Source organism: Carassius auratus, chromosome 12, assembly GCF_003368295.1.
Source record: "Carassius auratus strain Wakin chromosome 12, ASM336829v1, whole genome shotgun sequence".
NCBI lineage: Eukaryota > Metazoa > Chordata > Actinopteri > Cypriniformes > Cyprinidae > Carassius > Carassius auratus.
In genome coordinates, this window is record NC_039254.1 from 20,586,431 (window position 1) to 20,608,079 (window position 21,649).

General features: G+C 34.1%; 1 protein-coding gene and 1 non-coding gene across 27 annotated transcripts; both read left to right on the forward strand.

The window, feature by feature from the left end:
* The first annotated feature begins 1,323 nt into the window (after positions 1-1,323).
* Positions 1,324-21,495, forward strand: cmn (calymmin). 26 transcript variants are annotated; one of them, XM_026277532.1, is made up of 50 exons: positions 1,325-1,517; positions 2,737-2,787; positions 2,985-3,032; positions 3,429-3,452; positions 3,566-3,619; positions 3,703-3,753; positions 3,971-4,012; positions 4,173-4,220; positions 6,077-6,109; positions 6,466-6,519; positions 6,614-6,655; positions 6,766-6,822; positions 6,924-6,974; positions 7,219-7,266; positions 7,414-7,470; positions 7,556-7,606; positions 9,661-9,717; positions 9,802-9,867; positions 10,316-10,372; positions 10,577-10,627; positions 11,071-11,118; positions 11,205-11,261; positions 11,659-11,706; positions 11,848-11,901; positions 12,308-12,355; positions 12,495-12,551; positions 12,628-12,675; positions 14,340-14,393; positions 14,562-15,055; positions 15,092-15,191; positions 15,543-15,602; positions 15,739-15,792; positions 15,987-16,031; positions 16,185-16,232; positions 16,386-16,421; positions 16,788-16,850; positions 17,397-17,474; positions 17,570-17,629; positions 17,790-17,861; positions 17,945-18,013; positions 18,091-18,159; positions 18,287-18,319; positions 19,402-19,437; positions 19,619-19,678; positions 19,862-19,930; positions 20,012-20,086; positions 20,173-20,211; positions 20,404-20,658; positions 20,944-20,994; positions 21,082-21,495. In XM_026277532.1, exons 1-50 carry the CDS (start codon positions 1,445-1,447, stop codon positions 21,084-21,086), a joined length of 3,300 nt encoding a protein of 1,099 aa, XP_026133317.1. In that variant the 5' UTR covers positions 1,325-1,444; the 3' UTR covers positions 21,087-21,495. The 26 variants fall into 26 exon arrangements, with proteins under 26 accessions (XP_026133325.1, XP_026133329.1, XP_026133337.1 ...); XM_026277527.1 differs by having other exon boundaries at positions 1,326-1,517; positions 14,562-15,191; XM_026277529.1 differs by having other exon boundaries at positions 1,327-1,517; positions 6,080-6,109; positions 14,562-15,191.
* trnag-gcc (transfer RNA glycine (anticodon GCC)) lies at positions 16,934-17,004 on the forward strand. Its single transcript has one exon. It is a non-coding gene; the product is annotated as a tRNA-Gly (tRNA).
* Positions 21,496-21,649: the final 154 nt, after the last annotated feature.

Here is a 21,649-nt window from a genome sequence, read left to right on the forward strand (position 1 = left end):
TTCTGCACCCACATTGTTTTACTTTCTCATGAGCTGTCTTTACATATTGAAAGGAAGTAAAGAAGCTATCCAGTGTGTACCCTTATTGGCAATTAAACTTTTTTTGGATAATCTCAGTCTCCAATAAAAAGCCTACCTTTTAAAAGTTTGATTCAGTGAAACTTCTCTATTTGTATGTAGTGTTGAAAAATCTGTTCTAAACAGACATATCTGTCTTATGTAGCTTTGGAAATGTTCTGATTAATCTTAAAACAGACCTTGGATTCTGTTCAAGTCCATATGTTGAAATGTAATAATTGGTTTGTTTTTTTTTTTTTTTTTTTTTTTTTTTTTTCAGTTATAGTTTTAATAGATATGGCAAAAGAACAGTAGTCCAGAATAGAAGCTATGTCATAAAGGTCACCCACTTGGAGATTTCTGGCTTCACCACTGGTTCATATAATATCTTTGGAACCATTTTACAACAAATACATTTATACTGTGTACGTTTATACTAATTTAGAATGAAAAGGCTATAACTATATTGCTTAGCTATAGTGAGAGGTTTACACCAGGTTACAGAAAAAATAATTAAAAAATATTTTGTTATCCAGTACCATTAAACATTTTATAGGTCCAACATATATATATATATATATATATATATATATATATATATATATATATATATATATATATATATATATATATATATATTTTAGTTATGTCATATTACCTTTTTTCTTCTGGAAATCGCATTTCAGATTATTTGTGCTAAACAGAGCTGCTATTACGTAATGTTATTGACTGTGCCCTGTGTGTTTGTGCATTGTGTTTCAAGTGTATTAGCGTTTGAGTGACAAGACTCATAGTTTACATAGTGTCTGACTGTCAGCTGGTTTTATTCTACGTCTGCAGTCAAACCTATAAACAGTGTCTCTTCAAACTCCATGCCAGTCTTTTCACTAGCTAGTGCAGATATGATGGTTTATTTGAATAGCATAGAGTGACCTGCTGTTTGGATGAATGTATTTTTGCTCTGTTTAACATTCACATATAAAAAAAAAATAATCTTGTGACCATGTCTGTACTTGCTTTAGCTTCATCTTAATAATCAATCAATAATTAACTGTCTGTCTGCCTGTCTAAAACTAATATCAAATAACCATGTCTCAGTCAATATCTACACTGCAGCTATTTAGCACATGTGGTAAGGTACATAAAGTTTTATGGGGCCCCAGCGAAGGGAAATGGACGCTGGTCTCTCTCTCTCTCTCTTTTTTTTTTTTTTTTTTTTTTTTTTGTGGATGACCCTTACAAGGAGGTGCCACTGTTCAAAAAATGGTTTAAAAACCCAGTCGACAACTTGTACATCTTCTGTCTATGACCTGTTCCCTGTGCACATTAGCTTGGGTTGTGTTTGTCTTTCTGTTTTCCTGTTTTTTTCCCTCTAGGTATATCTACAATGTTTAGATGGATGCTTCTAAGAATGATGTTATTGCTCTGGATGACAAACGTAACACTTCAGGGCGGCACAGGTAAGCCTGCTGATAAGAAAACAATGCTCATAAATCTGTTCTGGGATTTGTGTGTGGTACTTTTTAAGTGCATACTGTTGCTGATCCTTCCAAGAACAGAGTTTTTCCAAGTTGGTGAGACACAAGTTTTTATGTTGTCCATGGTGTAGAGCACCACCTTTGACTTTTGAGATGTTAGCAGAGATTCAACACTTTCCAGAAATTACCAGACAAACTACTAACTTAATGTTGTAACTTAATGCATGTGGATACAGTATGCATACCGTAGATGAGTTGTGATGGAGCAATATGTTCAAATGTAGGTGTTTTTTTTTTTGTTTTTTTTTTTACATGATTGTCATTTTGTAAACCTACTCGTAGCCAACATCGTTACAGTGATATAAGCGTTTCATAAGAATTTCAAAAACAGTAGTTTAGTAGCAGATTGATCTTAAATTTACAGTTAAAAATTTAATTAACTGGAATATTGTTGATATACCAAATTACATTATACCTAATGTGCATAACTTACAAAGGGAAAAAAGAAGAAACAGTTATTTAAATGAAAAAAAGAAATAAAATTATGGTAATGTCAGTTTAATTTTGTAAAATCACTTCCAAGAACTCTAAAATTGTGTAAAATTAGTAAGGGAACTCGATATTAACCAATTAAACCAATTTTTTACTGTAGTGATTTCTGTAAAAACACTGAATCAATCGTGATGACTTCTAGGTTTATTTATTTATTCATTCATTCAGTAATTCTTGGTGCATAAATTTTGTTTGGAAATGCCCCAGAGCTGTATCTGCAATCGCATACTGGTTTCTTCAGGACAGGTTCATGAAACACCAAATTAGAATTCAGACATCATCATGTCTGTTTCTGAATGTGGCAACTTTTATATATATATATATATATATATATATATATATATATATATATATATATATATATATATAATATTTAATAATATATGCAGTATGTTGTGCAGCAGTTTTATTTGTTGATGTTACATTTTAAAGGGTATAAAGCATTTTATAGTTATTGTATATAGCAATGCTTTATTGAACTTTGACAAATATGTGTCTGTATATACATTCTTAATCAACAATGGAATGTCCATAACCCTCAGCTACATTTATATATATTTTTATCTTAGATTTTTGTGATTCTGTAAGTTTATTGTGTACACTAGGTTATCGACAGCATTTAATTATTTATATTTATTGTTGTTTTAAGGGTACAAACCTCAAAATCCAAATGGTGGTGCAGCACAAATGTCACCTAAAGGTATCGTGGATCTTTCTTTGCTGATGAATAACTGTTATTTTGAACTTTTTATCTTTTCTTTTCTTTTTTCTTTTTTTCTTTTTTTTTTAAATAATCATGACATTTTTTATTTGATTTTTTTGTTATTGCGAATGTTAATCTTTGAGAAATACATAGCTCAATAAAACCGTTTTTTTTTTTTTTTTTTTTTTTTTCAGATTATGGTTTGGGTCCAAATAGCAACTCAGCAAATATGAAAGGAAACGGTGAGCAAGAATGATTTTTGATCTTTTGGACTGATTTTATTTCTTCTTTACCTTAAAATTAAATGTAAAGTATTCAGTTCTTCTCAAAAACATTAATATATATACTTCAGTTTTTGCCTAGTGCTCTGCTTAAAACCCATCTTACTTCACTCATTAAATATTCACAATGAAATGTGATCAAATAAAACATTGTTTTTTTTTTATTAACAAGTTATTTTATTTTGCTTGGTTAAAGTATTTTTATATTTAGCATATTTCTGTGCATGTACAGCAGTTTTATTTGTTGTAAGAATATTTATCTATTTTAGAGATTTCTTGTGGCAATGATTTTACTGGATGGAAAATTAAAGATAATTCTTAACTTGAAAGCTTTTCTTTTTTTTTTTTTTTTATCAGGTTATCCTGTTAACAAAGGTATAGGTAAGTCCTGCTTCAGAAAAGCAACCACACCATGTAGTATGTAATGTACAATATAATTTAGTAAATGGCATCTAAAAATTTGAATCATAATACACCTGTGTGCTGTTTTTCAGGTTCATATGGGGGTGCACAAAATAAGCCTGGATACGGAGGTCGTCCCCCGTATGGTATGAGTTTACTTTGCTTGTAGAATATGCACATAATCAAATAATCATACATTTTCTATTTTAACATATTTGATTGTTATCAGGTGGAACAGGCATTGGAATGATTAACCAACATGCATTGAAGCAGAGGGGAGGTATGTGATCTAATGTACAACAAAATTATTTTTATTAAATAATAAAGCATAATTGGCCATTTAGATTTTTTTCTCCTCAAAAAATATAAAACATACCCTTTGTATGTTCATTTATACAGTTTAGGATTTCAAAACACTGTATTACAGACTTAAAAGCCTGTTCTTTTTATGTCTTGTGGCTATCAATTATTTATCTAATTATACTAAATCTTTCCAGGTTATGGAAATGGTAATGGCTACAGAGCTCCATCTTATGGGGGTGAGTTTAATGTCAAGAGTTAGTGTGTTAAAGTTAGTACAGATTTGTACATAAAATGTTCTTGTTCAAATTGTTGTAAATGTTCATTGTGTACAAACACCATTTGTGCCATTTTGTAAATACTTTCACTAAAATGATGTCTGTTTAATGTTTTCCGAAGGCTACAGCAATTTAATGGGTGCTCATCCCCAGAAAGGAGTTGGTCTAGGTTAGTCTGTTAAATGTTCTTTGTATGAGTTCACCTAAAAAAAAAGCCATTTTAAGTTTATTTATTTTGTGGAACACAGTTGGTAAATTTGGTAAATTACAAAGGAACATTTGTACACACCAACTTTTTCTATCATATTAAAATATTTTTAAATTTGTGGAAAGGTTACAATTGTTCACAGTTGTTATGAATAGTATGCAGTCATTTGTAACATCTATTGTTTTTAATCCTGTGTAAGAAAGGCATATTATTTTACATTAACTAGGGATCTGGGAAGGAGGAACCAATTGCAGTGAGAGATAAGGTTTTATTGACAAGACAGACACAAGAGGTAGTGAAGTGCACAATAGATACCACAACAGGGACACAGTAGACAGGAACAGCTAGGGAAGGCCACTGGGAAGGCTTCAGAAAACAACTGGCAGAATACTTTGGCAACAGAGGGGGCAGCAAGACCAGGCTGATAGAGAAGAAGGCCACACAAGGCACCATAGAGCAGAGCTCAGAAACTTGCCCCCTGACTCTGGAGATAGACCAGATGCCAGGCTGGTAGAACCAGGGAAGGACACATGGGGACAGGTCACAAGACTAGACAAGGCTCCACAAAAAAATAAATAAAATAAAACTCAAGACAAGGAAAAACAAACCAATATAAAAGCTAAGTAACAAAGTAAGAAATTGCAAATTTAACCAACTCAGAATAATCAAACAAAACCAAGACTCAAGGTTAGAAAAACTAAAATCTTACAAAAAAGCCAAAGGCAAGAACAAACAAATTACTAAAACAAGGAGCAAGACAAGAACATGGAATTACACGGACTAGACAAAACAAGGGCACAAGACCACAACCAGACAGGGAGACACGGACACTTATTCAGCCACATCCACAGACAAAGGGGGTGAGAATGACCACGGACCAGCAAACACAAAAGGGAAAGGTGCACTATAAATAGGGAGGAAAATACATGAGGGACAGGTGAGCACAATTAGACCAACTAGGGTAACAAGAGGGAGAGCTAAGGGGCTAAAGGAGCACATTGTCGAGAAAATAACTAACAAGGCCATGTGCTGATACTAGACACAAGAAACAAACATAAAACAAAGTGACAGTGCAAAACCCTGACAGATGTACAATTTTTCAAACCATTTTTCTCTTTTGAGCCCCATTCTAAATTAGTTTGGCAGTATTACACATAGACCACCTGACAAATGGCTAAAACCCAGAGAATCAAGATGATTTTCATGCACAATCAAGATTTTCATGAAAAGCACAGCAATTTATTTCATCTCATGTGTCTGGCAATATAAAAATATATATATATTGGAATGGTCAAGCCAGACTCTTGACCATAATGCATTTATGGCCTGCCCAGAACTCAGAATGCAGAAGTCCCAGTAATTCCAAAATTAAAAATTAAATTAAAATTTATGCATTTAGCAGACGCTTTTATCCTAAGTGACTTACAGTGCATTCAGGCTATCAATTTTTACCTATCATGTGTTCCCGTTGAATCAAACCCCAAACCTTATGCTTGATAGCTCTACCAATTGAGCTAAAGGAACACTGACAAACATTTTTGCAGCTATATTTTTATTGTCTAAAAATCACTGTAATATTCTATAAAGAGCAGTTTGTTGTTCAGTGTAATGAAATGTAAAGTTTTAGATGTTGGAAATACTGATTATTTACATATTTTAGTGGATAATCCAATACAAAATATGGCGACTAACTATCATTTGATATTGCTAAAGAGATGTAGACATGTATAACAATCCTTTAACCACATTGGTATTTGCACTATATTTACATTAACAGTGTTTTGTTGACTATGTTTATATATATGGTGCTGGGCCAGCAGCAGACAAGGGACAAGGGACAAAATCTGGAGGTAAATTCTCTTTGTATGTAGCATTTTTTAAATTTTTAAATAATTTATATAATACTATTGCCAGATTGAAAAGAAAATGTTATCACAGAAGTCAATACATGGATTGGTGAGGGGGGTACTTTTAAAAGTAATACATTACATTATTGCATTACTCCCTAAAAACGCATTACTATATAAGTAACTTGTATATTTCCTTCTAAATTAAAAATGAATGTTACATTACTAGTTACTTTTATAAAGTAATCTGATTACGTAACTCATGCTTGAAGGTCTGAAATTTCATATAATGTATTACGTGAGGTATGAAGAACAGGGCCCTGGTTTGAATGAAAAATAATTTTTCCTCTGACTTACAGGATATGGCATCGCTGCAGGATATACCAATGGTGGGGCGACCAAGGCACAACAAGGTACATAATAATTATATTTAGTCAACTTCCTTATGCTACTTTCTCTGTATTGTAAACTGCACTTATAAACTGACTTGGGATTGGTTTTGATTAGGATATGGAGGATATGCTAATGGAGCTAAGCAACCTAATACAGGTAATATGCTGGATGTTTAAATAAATATGATTTCACAGTGTAATTATTACAGTGTGGATAATACTGAATTGAGGTTGATACACAAATCTAAAGTATGTTTCCTTAATTAGGCTCTTCTCTTCAAAATATGGGGTATCACAATGCTGGAACCAAGGGACCTAAACCAGGTAAACTTTTTCTGTGTGCAATGCATATGGTGTGTTCTTATTTTTTCTTTGTCTTAATTTTCAGTATAATTTGAATCTTATGTGTTGGGTCTGATTTAAAGGATATGGTGCTAAAGCTGGAACTTCACATGGACAAGGAACCAAGCCTAATGGTAAATAGCATGTGATTATGTTATTTCAAAAATAAACAAATTTTAAATCTTTAAAATCTGCTTGGATATGCCACCTTCAAAGCCACTGTAATACATTCATATTTACATATATATATAAATACATCTACTATATTTTTAGTTTAGTTTAATAATCTATATTATTACATTAAAAGAGTTAACTTTTGTATTGTAAGCTGGGGTAACTGGAGCATCTCTAAAGTGATTTGGGATTGGTTTTGTTCAGGATATGGAGGATATGCCAATGGAGGTGCAGCTAAGCAACCTAATACAGGTAATATACTGAATGTCACTATTTTTATTTTATTTACTTTTACATTTAATTCTACAGTGTAATTATTACATTGTGGATGATGCTAAACTCTGAAATAAAATGAGGCTATTACACGGGTTTTAAATGTTTTTTCTTTTCTTTAATTAGGCTCTTCTCTTCAAAATATGGGTTATCCCAGTGGTGGACCCAAGGGTCCTAAGACAGGTAAACTTTTTGTGTAATTTTTATGTTGTGTATTTCATTTTCCTTTGTCTGATTTCAAATCTTATGTGTTGGGTTTGCATTACAGCATATGGTGCTAAAGCTGGATACTCAAATGGACAAGGAGCCATTCCTAATGGTAAATATCATGTAATCGTTGTTATTATAAAACATTACTATAAAAGTTTTTTTTTTTTTTTTGTATAACATATCACATAGTTAGCTATAAAATCAGTTTGAATAGGCCATGTTCAAAGCCACTGAAAAATATGATATACGCACACCTTTGACTGCACATTGCTGTGTATTGAAAAGAAAAGATGATACAAAACAAACCATCCAGATTACAGAATCATAAGAAATATAACACATGAACCCTGAAGATAAACTGAACTAGAATTCAGGTGATACCTCTCTATGTTGACTGGATGTTTGGTTCATAACCTTAGATGTTGCAGAATCTCTTCCTACGAACACTTCCTGGTGTTCTTTTGCTAGGATGTCCATTAGGTCTGGATGCCAGATTATCTGGATGGTATCGATGGTGTGGTCTCTAATGTGATATTATTGGCTGCAAGCCATGATCCCCCCCCAATATATTTGGTATTGGATCTGGTTTCCTCTCCTCTTAAATACAGGATCTCCCAGGCTAGATAGACTCTAGTGTATTATGTCCTGTGATCATCTAGTATGGGTAAGCTACTTTCGACCATTGCCTCCATTCTTCTAACATATTCTTGTTGGAAAAAAGATCCTTATTGCCAACACTGTAGTGTAATTTGACAAGTGAAAGCTTCCTGGAAAAGAAAGCACAAGGTTGATGTTTACCTGGAGTACCATAACTCTGAGAGAAAACTGCTCCAGTGCCACAATCAGAAGGAGAACCTGGATGCTTGAGTGTTGGGGCTGTCACGAAAATAGTCTTGAGAAGAAAGCTTTAAGAGATGCAATGGTGCTGCAATCTCTGATGAATCTTTAGTTAAAATTTAAAGACCAAGAAATCTTTGGAGTTCCTTGACAACTTTGGGAATTGGCCAATCTGTGAAGCTTTTACTTTGGTTTGGTCTATATTCACTCATTTTTGACTGATGTTGTAGCCCAGGAATGTGTGGGTGGCAGTGGTGAGAAACTTGCTTTTCTGTTCCTTAACATACAACTGGTTAATTAAATGAATAAGTACTGTATAAGATATGCTGTACATGTTCTTCCTTGGGCTGCAAATAAACAAGAATATCAATATTGTACACTGTATAATGGTTGAGTAGATCTCTAAAGATTTTATTAATGGACAGCTGGGACAACGGTAGAACACTGGCTACAATGGTATTCATAAAGCAACTTCCGAACCGCGTAGTTCTAGGAACTTAGTTCAAGGAACTAGCCGGCATGGTGGTTCCTAGAGAACCAATTTCACCCTCAGGCCATTTTCATGGATGATATTCCCATCGCCAGCAGGAACTCTGAAGCAGCCGACAACAACTTCTTTATTTGCAGCTTTTACAAACATCTACAATTGGTGAATAGAGGCCAACCTACATCCTTCACAATAAGACTTTCACTGTTTCGAAAAATGTAGTGGTAACATGTTCCATAAATAATGAGCTGCATGAATAAAGGCTCGAGACCCCATAGAAGTTTTGTGAATTTGAGGGAGAACAAGAGCGAGTACAGAAGATTATCTTAGAGTACAAGTAGGAGTGTAAATATGATAAAAGGTCAGATAAGTATGAAAGAGCAAGATTGAGTACCTTGTACTTAAGGAAAAGTATTTTAAATTTAGTATGGTATTTAAGCGAAAACTAATGGAAGTGTTGTAATATGGGAGTAATGTGATTAATTGATTAAAATGTGATTAAATGTGTTTTAATGTGATTTGATTATAGTCGATTAATGTTACTTATTTGGATATATGCAGCACGAATGACACTGTTTTTATGTGCTTCATTTGACAAAGTACTATCGAAGATGACCACTCTCTTTGGTGGAGGTGGAGTTTAGCCACGCTATTACATCATATAGTTCCACAAGCTGACATTTAGGCTGGTTTCAGTAAGATATTTTGAGTTCTGAAACTTACAGGATGTTTTTTTCTCTCTCTCTTTTTTTTTTTTGTATAGCATAATGACCTGCTACAAGGTAAAAAATCTGTGGAATTTTGGTTTATCAGTTCATAAAATATTTTTCTTTAATTAGGCTCTTCTCTTCAAAATATGGGGTATCCCAATGGGGGAACGCAAGGACCTAAACCAGGTAAAATTTCTGTGTGTGTAATGGGTGTGTATTTCTTTTTCCTTTGTCTAATTTGTCCATGTCATTTGAATCTTGTTTGTATTGGCTCTTCTTCAAAAGGATATGGTGCTAAAGCTGGACCCTCAAAAGTACAAGAGGCCAAGCCTAATGGTAAATAGCATGTGATTATTACTATTATTAAATATAATTTTTGTCATTAACTAACATCAGGTTTAATATGCTGCATTCAAAGCCACATGATATAACTACATGATATAAACATATCTCTTCGATTGCACATTAATTGAATTCTGCATTAATACGCCAAATGTAGTGCAGCCCTAGTTTGATAATCTTTATTATTGGTGGAGGAGTTTTTTAGTAAGGGTGAAGTATTAAAATTCCTATATTGTAAAACTGGAGCACCTCTAAACTGATTTGTTCAGAATATCGAGGATATCCTAATGGAGGTGCAGCTAAGAAAGCCAATACTACCTTAATATATTGGATGTCACAAGGAATTTTGTATATTTGATTGTACAGTGCAATTATTACAGCATTGGAAATACCGAATTCTGAAAAGAAGTGAAGATAGTCAAAAGTATTTTTCTCTTATTAGGCTCTTCTCTTCAAAATATGGGGTATCCCAATGGTGGAACCAAGGGCCCTAAACCAGGTAAACCCATACCAAATGGCTATATATTTATATGTGTGTGTGTGTGTGTGTGTTTCGTTTTTATAGTATACCATTAACCATTAAACCTGTGGAAAGTCCCCATAAACTATATATACAACTGTGTATATGTGTGGATTGCATGGTGTGTTTTCTTTTATCTTATTTTTCCATATTTAAATTTTATTTGTTTGGTCTGATTTAAAGGATATGGTGCTAAAGCTGGACCCTCAAGTGTACAAGGAGCCAAGCCTAATGGTAAATAACATGTGATCTTTACTTTTAGAAAACATATAGTTTCTGGCCACATTTTGATATGCCACATACAAGTCAACTGTAAAATATAGGCTAGGATATACTATACACACATCTTCAAAGTCTGCTTTACTGTCAATTCTTCCACATGTACAGCACATACATACAGAGAATTGAAATTGCATTACTCTCAGACCATAAGTGCATAAAGATAACACTAACAGTAGAGCACAAAATACAGAGATGTACAGATTAAATATTACATATGACTATCTTTGCACATTTATTGAATTCTGTGTTAATACACCAACTGTAGTGTAGCTCTTTATATATTAATAATGTCGATTATGGGTGGACACGTTCTTTGATGGGGTAAAACAGGGTCTGTATTGTAAACGGAAGTAACTGGAGCACATCTGGGCTGATTTGGGATTGATTTTGTTCAGGATATGGAGGTTATGCTAACGGAGGTGCTGTTAAACAACCTAATACAGGTAATATATTTCATGTCACCAACTTTGTGAAAAATATGTGTGGGATATTTTGGTTCTCAGTTCATAAAGTACTTTTCTTTAATAAGGCTCTTACCTTCAAAATATGGGGTATCCCAATGGGGGAACCAAAGGACCCAAACCAGGTGAACATTTTTTGCATACTGTATTACTTTTTCCTTTGTCTAGTTTTTCCATATCATTTGGATCATGTGTGTTCTTTTGTCTTCAATGAATATGGTGTTAAAGTTGGACTTCCAAATGGGCAAGGAGCCAAGCCTAATGCTAAATATCTTATGATTATAAAACATATAGTTTAGGGCTCTAAAATACAGTTTGATAGGCTACATTAAAGCCACTGTAAAATATATGATAAATGCACACCTTTGATTGCACCTTGATTGAATTCTATATTAATACACAATCTGTAGTGTAGCCCCCATCTATATTATTGGTGGATGAATTGTTTATAAGGAGTAAAACACTGAAAGTCTGTACTGTGAAAGAGCACCTCTGAACTGATTTGGTATTAATTTTGTTTAGGATATGGAGGATATGCTAACGGAGGAGGAGCTAGGCAACCTAACACAGGTAGTACATTGGATGTCACCAGCTTTTTATCCAGCTTTCATAAATTTGTTTCAACGGTGTAATTATTACATTGTGGATAATACTGAATTCTGAAAGTAACTCAGGATATTACACTGGTCTAAAGTATGTTTCTCTAATTAGGATCTTCTCAAAATATGGGGTATCCCAATGGCGGAACCAAGGGACCTAAACCAGGTAAAAAAAAAAAAAAAAAAAAAATCTGTGTAATGATGATGCATGTGGAATTATTTTGGTCTTGTTTTTCCATATTATTTGAATTCTTCTTCACTGAATGCAATTCTAAAATTGAACTTTCAAATGGACAATGAGCCAAGGTAAATAGCAAATATCATGTGATTACTCTTACAAAATATATACATATAAAATATATAATTCTGAAATTTAGTTTGATAGGCCAAGCCATTGTGCAATTATATGCACACCATTCTATATTGATACACCAACTGTAGTGTAGCCTCATTTAGATTAATACTGTTTATAATTGGTAGGGGAGTTGTTTATTAGGAGTAAAGCACTAAACGTCTTTATTGTAGATTTAATTAACTGAATCACTTCTAAACTGATTTGGGGTTTTGTTCAGGATATGGAGGATATGCTAATGGAGGAGTAGCTAGGCAACCTAACACAGGTAATATATTGGATGTCATCTTTTTTTATCATTAAAATTAATTAAATTCTAAAGTGTAATTGTTACATTGTGGATAATACTGAATTCTGAAAAAGAACTGTGGATATTACACTTATCTGAAGTATTTTTCTATAATTAGGCTCTTTTCTCCAAAATATGGGTTATCCCAACGGAGGAACCAAAGGACCTAAACCAGGTAAAGTTGGTGTATTTTTCATTTCCTTTGTCTTATTTTTTCCATATCAATTGAATGTATGTTGGTTCTGCTTTAGGATATGGTGCTAAAGCTGGACCCTCAAATGGACAAGGAGCCAAGCCTGGTAAATAGCATGTTATTATTTTAAAACATAAATGTGACCCTGGACAACAAAACCAAGTCATAAGTAGTGTTACGACCCTTCTTTAGCTCTTAACAATCTAGGGATTGAGAAGGGGAACATTAAACCAGTTCGGGCACCTTTCACCCATAATCACTGAATGAAATGAGAAAACAGAGAGACGCGAGAATCACAAAGTTAATTTAATAAATGTAAAATAATATACATCAAGTAAACCAATATTTAAACAAAGATAATTTTTAGGAACTGAGGAGGACAAAGGGGAATCCTGGATTGTGTCAAATAAAATAAAAATAAAAAAGGAAACTAACTAAACCATTTCCATCTACTCCTAAACTAAAAACAAAAGATCAAAGAAAAAGTCTTCAACGTCCGTGACGTCATAACTAAACTACTCTAACTAATCAAACCAAAAATACAGAGGGTGGCACAAATCCCTAAACTAGTGTGCAAAGACAAAATTCAATCTAAATGCGTGTAAATGTATGTCACGTGACATGCTTACCTAAACCCCTTTCCTCCTTCCAACTTAACCCAGCTTTGAAGAGTTATTTCAAACTTTCAAAGCTCACACATAAGGAGTTAAATCACAACAAGCAATATTCACATGACAAACTCACTTAACAAAACTAAATCAAACGAGGCACAGCACAAGCAAAATCAAAGCATAAAGTCTCTCTCTTGCACTGGCAGTAGCATCTCCCTTAAGTAACGCTTCTCCAGGTGTCAAGTGTCGGGATGATTAGGACCACGGCCTCACAGGGCACACCCAATCAACTCGTCACAGATGATTGACAGGCCAAACAGCAAATCAGCAACGGCATGTTAGTGACAGTAAAAGAGAGGCAAAAAGACACAGAAAAGAGAAACAAAACACACAGAAATGCTAACCGTCCCTAAGGACGTTACAGTAGCATGGGTATATTTGAAGCAATAGCCAACCATACTGTACATTGTATGCGTCAAAATGACAGATTCTTTTATAGCACAAATCATTAGGATATTAAATACAGATCATGTTTCATGAAGATATTGTATAAATGTCCTACAGTAAATATATCAAAACTTGATATCTGATTAGTAATATGCATTGCTAAGAACTTTGGAACTAAGGTGATTTTCTCAGTATTTAATTTTTTTTGCACCCTCAGATTCCAGATTTTTAAAATATTTGTATCTCAAGCAACCATACATCCATAAAAACCATGGAACCATACATTAAAAACCATACATCACTGGAATGCTTATTTAATATTATTTAGCTTTCAGAAGACATATGAATCTCAGTTTCAGAAAATGTACCCTTATGACTGGTTTTGTGGTTCAGGGTCACATATCGACCCTAAAAGCTATTTTCAAGTGTATGATATAATGTACAATATATACACCTTTGATTGCATGTTAATTGATTTTGCTTAAATACTGCAATTGTAATATAGCCTCATTTAGATTAATAAACAATGTTACTAGTGGAGGAGTTCTTTTTCAGCATTAAAGCATGTCTGTAGTCACCTCTTGTGTCCCTTATGATTTTTAATGTTTTGCCTTATTTCTAGTGTGTACAGAATTTTAAAGTTTGTTTTTGGATAACTGCAATAGGTCCAATGTAAAACCTTCAGTCATATCTACACTCTTATGATCTATAGGTTACGGTGTTCCTGGACATATGTCAAAAAGACCTTATAAAGCAGCTAATTCAGGTAAATCATTATTACTGAAAGCACTTTAAGTAATTTTATTTTCTACTTACACATAACACGGATAATAGTAGTTTTATAATCTGTCATTCAGAAATACATATGTTTCTGCATGTGAATTTGGCATATTGGATTGTTTAAGTGTGCAGTAAAAATTTATTTGGCTTCTAGGATATATGCCTGTAACCGTTGGGAAACAGGGTGTTCCTGGTGGAAAAGGACCTAAAGGGGAGATTTTAAGCCCTGAAACACCAAGTCATCTCCCACTAACATCTAACACCAAGGGTGTTTTACCAGCTGAGCGTGTGCCAAATACAGGATTGCTTCCACAACAAACTAAAGACCTTCCACCAGTCCTGCAACAAACAAAAGGACAAAATCTTAATGCACCACTTCAACAGGGCAAAGACCCCAACTCTATGGGACCTCAGTTTGCTCCAAAGCCATTTATGCAAGGTTCAGGATTTTATAAACCTAGTAAAGCTTATAAACTGCCCACACCTGTAATTCCACAAAACAAAGCTTCAAAACCTGCTGCACCAGCAATCCCTCAAGCAATCCCTGCACAAGACTCAGCTCCCATTCCTCAGACAAATTCTCCTCAAACATCACAGACAGCTACACTAGAGCAGGGACAAGTGCTGTCACAGGAGCAAACCGTCAATCCAGTGATACTACAGCCACAGGTGCCTCTGATGCCAAACGCAGCTGTTCCTCAAATAACTTCAGAGATGCAACAAACCAAGATTCAGTCAAACCCAGCTTTGCCTCAAATGAAGAATCCATCAAAAACAAATCCTGGTAAATCTCTATAGTTTTGATTTGGTACAATGTGCTGGTTTACCTTCCACCACTATAGTGCAACGTCAGATCTTTAAAGATTTGACTGCAAATTTTAAAAATAAATAAATATATCTGCATTGAAAAGTTTCATTGATCTTAAAGGTCCTTTGTGGAACCACAGATGGAAATAAAGAAGCTTTATTTTTAAGAGTGTAGAGAGATTTAATAATTAAAAGAAAAAAAGAAAACACTTTTTACAAACAATATGCTTTGTAATACATTATGCAAGTGGGTCTTCGCTTCATATTTTAAGAACTCTGTTAGTGATATTAAAGCATCTTCCATTTATAACTTGTTTGTGTTCTGCAGAACTCACTGGTCTAGGACAACCTAATGGACAGGTGCAGGGAGCTATACCTTCAAAGCCTGGTGATATATAAATAATAATTTAGCTATATAACAATAAATCATGTTTAAATTGTATGGTCTATTTTAACCCAAAATAAAGTTTTGGTTTGTATCAAAATATTGAAATGTTGAAATGTATATATTATTATTTTTTTAGATTGTGGACCTGGTGGACGACCTAATGGACAATGGGTCAAACTTCCAAGTCCTGGTGAGCTCTAATTATTTTCCACTTGTCATATAAATTATTTTAAAAAAAAACAACAAAACTCATGTGATGCTTACCAAAAGCTTTATTTTTAAAAGTCACAATTAAATATAAATAAGAGAATTTTAAAGTTTAGTCTTTTAGCTTTGACTCCTTAATTTTTATACTAAGACTAAATCTAGAAATGTGGTTTGCAGGGTCTGGGTATCCCAACGGAAAAGGAGAAGTGTCATCACAACCAGGTGCAGTGAAGTAAACATTAACTGTTCATCCATGCATCCAGTACGCTATATAACTGTTTACGTCTATACAAAAAAAAAAAAGAGTACATATTACATTTCTTTATGTTGTGCATAAGATTATTGTCTTAATTCTGTCCCTGGGCTTTGGAGCAGGAATTGGTGGTTATCCAGCTCATGGCATTAACAATGGGTACAAAGCAGGGAAATTATTTAGAAACATATTTTATTGTAATTTACATGACTTATTATTTGGCTTCAACTTTATATTTATTTATTTGTTTATTTTATTGTTTTGAAAAGGAATTGGAGATCAAGCTACTTGTCTAAAAGTAATTTTTTGTCGTTATTCTACAGGTTATGAAGGATATGGAAACAAATTCAATAAGCCAGGTAGGAATACCCTACTTCATGGATATTTCTTGAATCATTTGTTGACACAGACACAATTCACATGTACATTTATTAAATATTTCATCTGATGACTTAATATGCTCAGGTGTCACTAGTCTGAGATTTAGCCTATAAGTGCAATAATAATTCAAACCAGTGTTATTTTTTCCACATTTTTAAAATTTGGATTTTAATGCTTTTATCAAGTTTTGATTGTAAATAAATACTAAACATTCGTAATCATACAGATATCAATGACATGATATGACTTTTTGATAAAATGGTATTGTTTTATTTACCTGTCTAATTGAATGTGTTTGTAGTTATTTATATTTTTTTTTCATTCATTCATTTGCATCCTGATAGCTGGACCACACGGTGGGCAGCCAATAGGATTCGGATCTAAGGGAAAATCTCCGGCAAAATATGGTTAGTCTGAGAACAATTCTATGTGCTGCTTTCATAAGAAATTATTATGACAATTCTATGTGAGCATTGGTGGTTCAGTGGGAGCATTGGTGGTTCAGTGGTAGAATTCTCGCCTGCCACGCGGGAGACCCGGGTCCGATTCCCGGCCAATGCAGCAGAGGTCGTGTTTTAGGGAAGTCGTGGCCTAATGGTTAGAGGGTTGGACTCCCAATCGAAGGGTTGTGGGTTCTAGTCTCGGGCCGGACGGAATTGTGGGTGGGGGGAGTGCATGTACAGTTCTCTCTCCACCTTCAATACCACGACTTAGGTGCCCTTGAGCAAGGCATCGAACCCCCAACTGCTCCCCGGGCGCCGCAGCATAAATGGCTGCCCACTGCTCCGGGTGTGTGCTCACAGTGTGTGTGTTTGTGTTCACTGCTCTGTGTGTGTGCATTTCGGATGGGTTAAATGCAGAGCACAAATTCTGAGTATGGGTCACCATACTTGGCTGAATGTCACTTCACTTTCACTTTCACTTTCATGTGCTGCACATTGTCAATGGCTCAGCTCAAAATTTTTCAGGAATCGGTGGACTTCCATTTGGTTCCCATAGTGGATATCAAACCAACCCCTCTGGACAATATGGCATGTTATCATCTTCATATTGTAATATTTAGGGTTAATGTTGACCATAGCAGTAGCCCTAAATGGACACACTGATTTATGTGTCTTTTCTATAGGTAATGAAGGACAGCGCTATGGAGCTAAACCCTATAATCCTCAAGCACTGGGAAAACACGGTGAAGATTTCATTACATTCTTTGATATTTCTCTACCACTTTTGTTAATTATTTGCACTAAAATGTATGTAGTTGTGAAATTAAAAATTAATACATTATCTAAAATGCTGTTTAATACATATTATTTAATTCTTTATCTAATATTCTGACCCCAAAATAGGATATGGTAGTTTACCGTACAACTCTCAACCTCTTCTACCAGAGTCTGTTGCCAAATCATCTGGTAAATATGGTGAGTTAAAAAAGTATTTTGACTAATCATACAGCGTATCTGTTTTTGAAGGTATTTTAAAATATGAGTTTCTGTATTTTCAGACTTTGGAGGGTTACCCTACAATGGTCAGCCACTTGGATATGGTTCTGACAAGTCGTCTGGAAAATATGGTGATTATTTTTTATTTATTTAATTGTTATTTCTACAAATTCTAAAAGTGAGTATTTTTACTGTAATACTCTCTCAGGACAAAAGGGTCTTCATTATGGTGGTCAGCCATTTGATCTCAGGCCTGATGCAATGTCTGGGAAATATGGTAAAAGCCAATTATTTTTTCTTTTTCTTTTTTTTTTAACAGATAGTTGCATGACAATGCCAACAATATATATAAAAAACATATATACTGTACTGATATGTACGTCCCTCCTCACCACTTTCTGTAGGTTCTCCAGAATCCTTGTATAATCCAGAATCGCTCAGTCTCAATTCAATTCAATTCAATTCAAGTTTATTTGTATAGCGCTTTTTACAAAACAAATCGTTACAAAGCAACTTTACAGAAAATTATGTTTCTACAATATTTAGTAGTAGCTAGTAGTTTGTGCACATTTGACAGGATTTTAGAAAAACTAAAAAATAATAATAATACAAGACGTAGTCAGCTAGACGATGAACTATCAATATTATTAATTAAGTTATTATATGATTCAGTCACACATTTAGGAATAATTGTTAGTTCTGTTTGTTCATTCAGGGTTAGCATCATCTGAGGTCCTCTGATGGTCAGCATCATCTCTTCTCAGGTGTTCTGGATCCAGACTGGAGCTTGTGTAAATCCTAGTTACCACGGGATGTGAATCCCGTGGCAAAACATAGAACACATAGAAACAAAATACAGACATCATTAGCATAGCTGCTGATCCAACAAAGTAAAATTAGTTTAACCCAAGCTAATGAATAAAAATGCACCTTTGATCAGATGCAACTACACTCACAATTAAAAAGATACATTATTCGAATGCTTGGCGAAAGAGATGTGTTTTTAATCTAGATTTAAACAAAGAGAGTGTGTCTGAACCCCGAACATTATCAGGAAGGCTATTCCAGAGTTTGGGAGCCAAATGTGAGAAGGCTCTACCTCCTTTAGTGGACTTTGCTATCCTAGGAACTACCAAAAGTCCAGCGTTTTGTGACCTTAGGGTGCGTGATGGGTTGTAACGTGGTAGAAGGCTAGTTAGGTACGCTGGAGCTAAACCATTTAGGGCCTTATAAGTAAGTAATGATAATTTGTAACTGATGCGGAACTTAATAGGTAGCCAGTGCAGAGACTGTAAAATTGGGGTAATATGATCATATTTTCTTGACCTGGAAAGGACTCTAGCTGCTGCATTTTGGACGACCTGTAGCTTGTTTATTGAAGAAGCAGGACAACCACCTAGAAGTGCATTACAATAGTCCAGTCTAGAGGTCATGAATGCATGAACTAGCTTTTCTGCATCAGAAACAGATAACATGTTTCGTAGCTTGGCAATGTTTCTAAGATGGAAGAATGCAATTTTCAGTCTCAGTGGCGATGCTAAATCTGCTAAATATGGTGCCATTTGTTTCTTTATTCATTCATACTAGTCTAAAGATCCTGTTTATCATTCCTCTGTACATAAATCATGTCAAACAGCAGAGTTAGGATAATAATTTTTTGTACTGACCATGGTAATATCAATGTAATACACAGTATATAATGCGTGATATTCTGACTTTGTTTACATGGCCTTCAGGTAATCCAGCAGTGTCATATGAGCTCCTTGGCCCTGTGACTGATGGTCAATCTGTTGAAGGTATATGCTTAATCTTTTAAGTACACCAATTGTTAATCAAGCAATAACTATAAACTAAAATAATATGTTGTAATTATATTGTTGTCTATAGTTTAATGAAGAAAATACAAGATTGGTCATTTGTATTTATTTTAAACTCATGAAAAATATAATCATTCCATAATTTTTTTCTCATTTAAACAGAAAACAGAAGCCTGGAGGCTTTGCACCAAGGTCCTGAGATTGATGGACACAAATCCATTGACCAGTTTGGTTAGTCATGTTTGTCTGTTCTTTTTCAGATATGTTTATCTACGTTGAAGTAAGCTTTTACTCAATCTTTTTTTTATTCAGGAGATGGAGAGGTTCCACCCCATCCTGATACTCCAGGAGTTGAAGAGGCGAATGCACAATCCATAAACAAATACGGTACAAGCATTTGTTTACAATAAATGTATCTACAGGAATGCAGTGTATAAATACGCATATAAATATTGCTTTCATTTCTATTTAAGGAACGGGTGATTATACTGATGGAAGAGTACAAGCTGAAGGTAAAATAAATGTTTCTGCGACTGTTATACATTCAGTATTTACTGACTTCATTTTTTTATTTAGTTTTTTTGCCCGCTTGTTTTGATTTTCAATTAATTTCCAACCCTTGCCCCATATTATTCTATTCCAAATAAACTGAGAGATGTCAAATCCAATCATTCTACCAATTGTCTTTCTTGACTGCCCTGCAGTTGTCTCTTTCCCTGGTGTTCCCACTGTGGGCCCCGCTCCTCACATCCCTGCTGTCACCTCATTTGACACCACACTGGATGGTTCCTCCCTGGCCCCTGTCTCTGATGTGTCTGCTGTTTCTGAGGTGCCCTTCTCACCCACATTCCCTCACCCTGAGCTGCCCACTCTAAAGCAGCAGCCAGCCCCACCACAACAGATTCACCTCCAGCAGCACCTCAAGTTCCACTTCCACCCACAGGGCAACTCCCAGACAGGTATAATGCTAATAGATGCACACTTGTGATTACACATTGTAAATTGTGTTGATTTGGCCTATTGATAACAGCTTGACTATCAAACACTAATCATTTTTTTAGAATAATTTCTTATTCACGTTATTATAAATGTGCAACAATTGGAATATCAATTATCATATTTCTTAACACTTTCCAACAATTTAATCCTCAATGCCTTTTTTCAATGAAAACAAAACAAACTTAAAATGTAAATTTAGCATAATTTCCAAACTATGTGCATTAAAAATGTATTCTTTTTAACAGGAAAGGAAGGCAAATACAAATTGAATGGTTTCTTTGGAAATAAATACCAAGGTATATTTAACATTAATAAAACTTAAATCGTTTGAATAACAGCAATGTGGCACTTTTTCCGACTCATACCTCTGTTTCTTTTCTTAGGATAATTTGGAAGTGGAAGCACATATTGCAGAAATGTGGATCTTCACTTGATTTCTCTCTACACTTAATGTTTCTGTGAATGTTGTACATTTTCTATGGTTTTATTTGAGTCTTTTGTTCTCCTTAACCTCTAGTTTTGTTTTTTAATATTTGTTACCCTTCTTGAGATTAAAAGCTGGCTGTAAAATCACATTTTAGTTTATAAATCATTATAGCTTATGCATCTTTCTTTTCATTGTTCATTTAAATCCCATATTTGTCCATAATTTTGGTTTTAACAGTTTTATATCATTTTCATTTCAATGTAGATTTGTATTATTTTGTTTCTAGAACTCATTGTTATTTATTTCTTTTTCATTTCCTGTGGCAATGCTACGTATGTTTTGAATAAATACAAATAAACTCTAAATCTAAGCCTTTTTTTTAAATCTTTGAAGCTTTTCTTGCACTTTATAGCACCAAAAGACGTACTAGGATTATCATATTGACAGTTTAATTAGAATTAAAAAGCATGTGTCGAAGTCTACCCGTAGGCTAATGTTTGTACTTAAGGAACCGTATTCTTTCA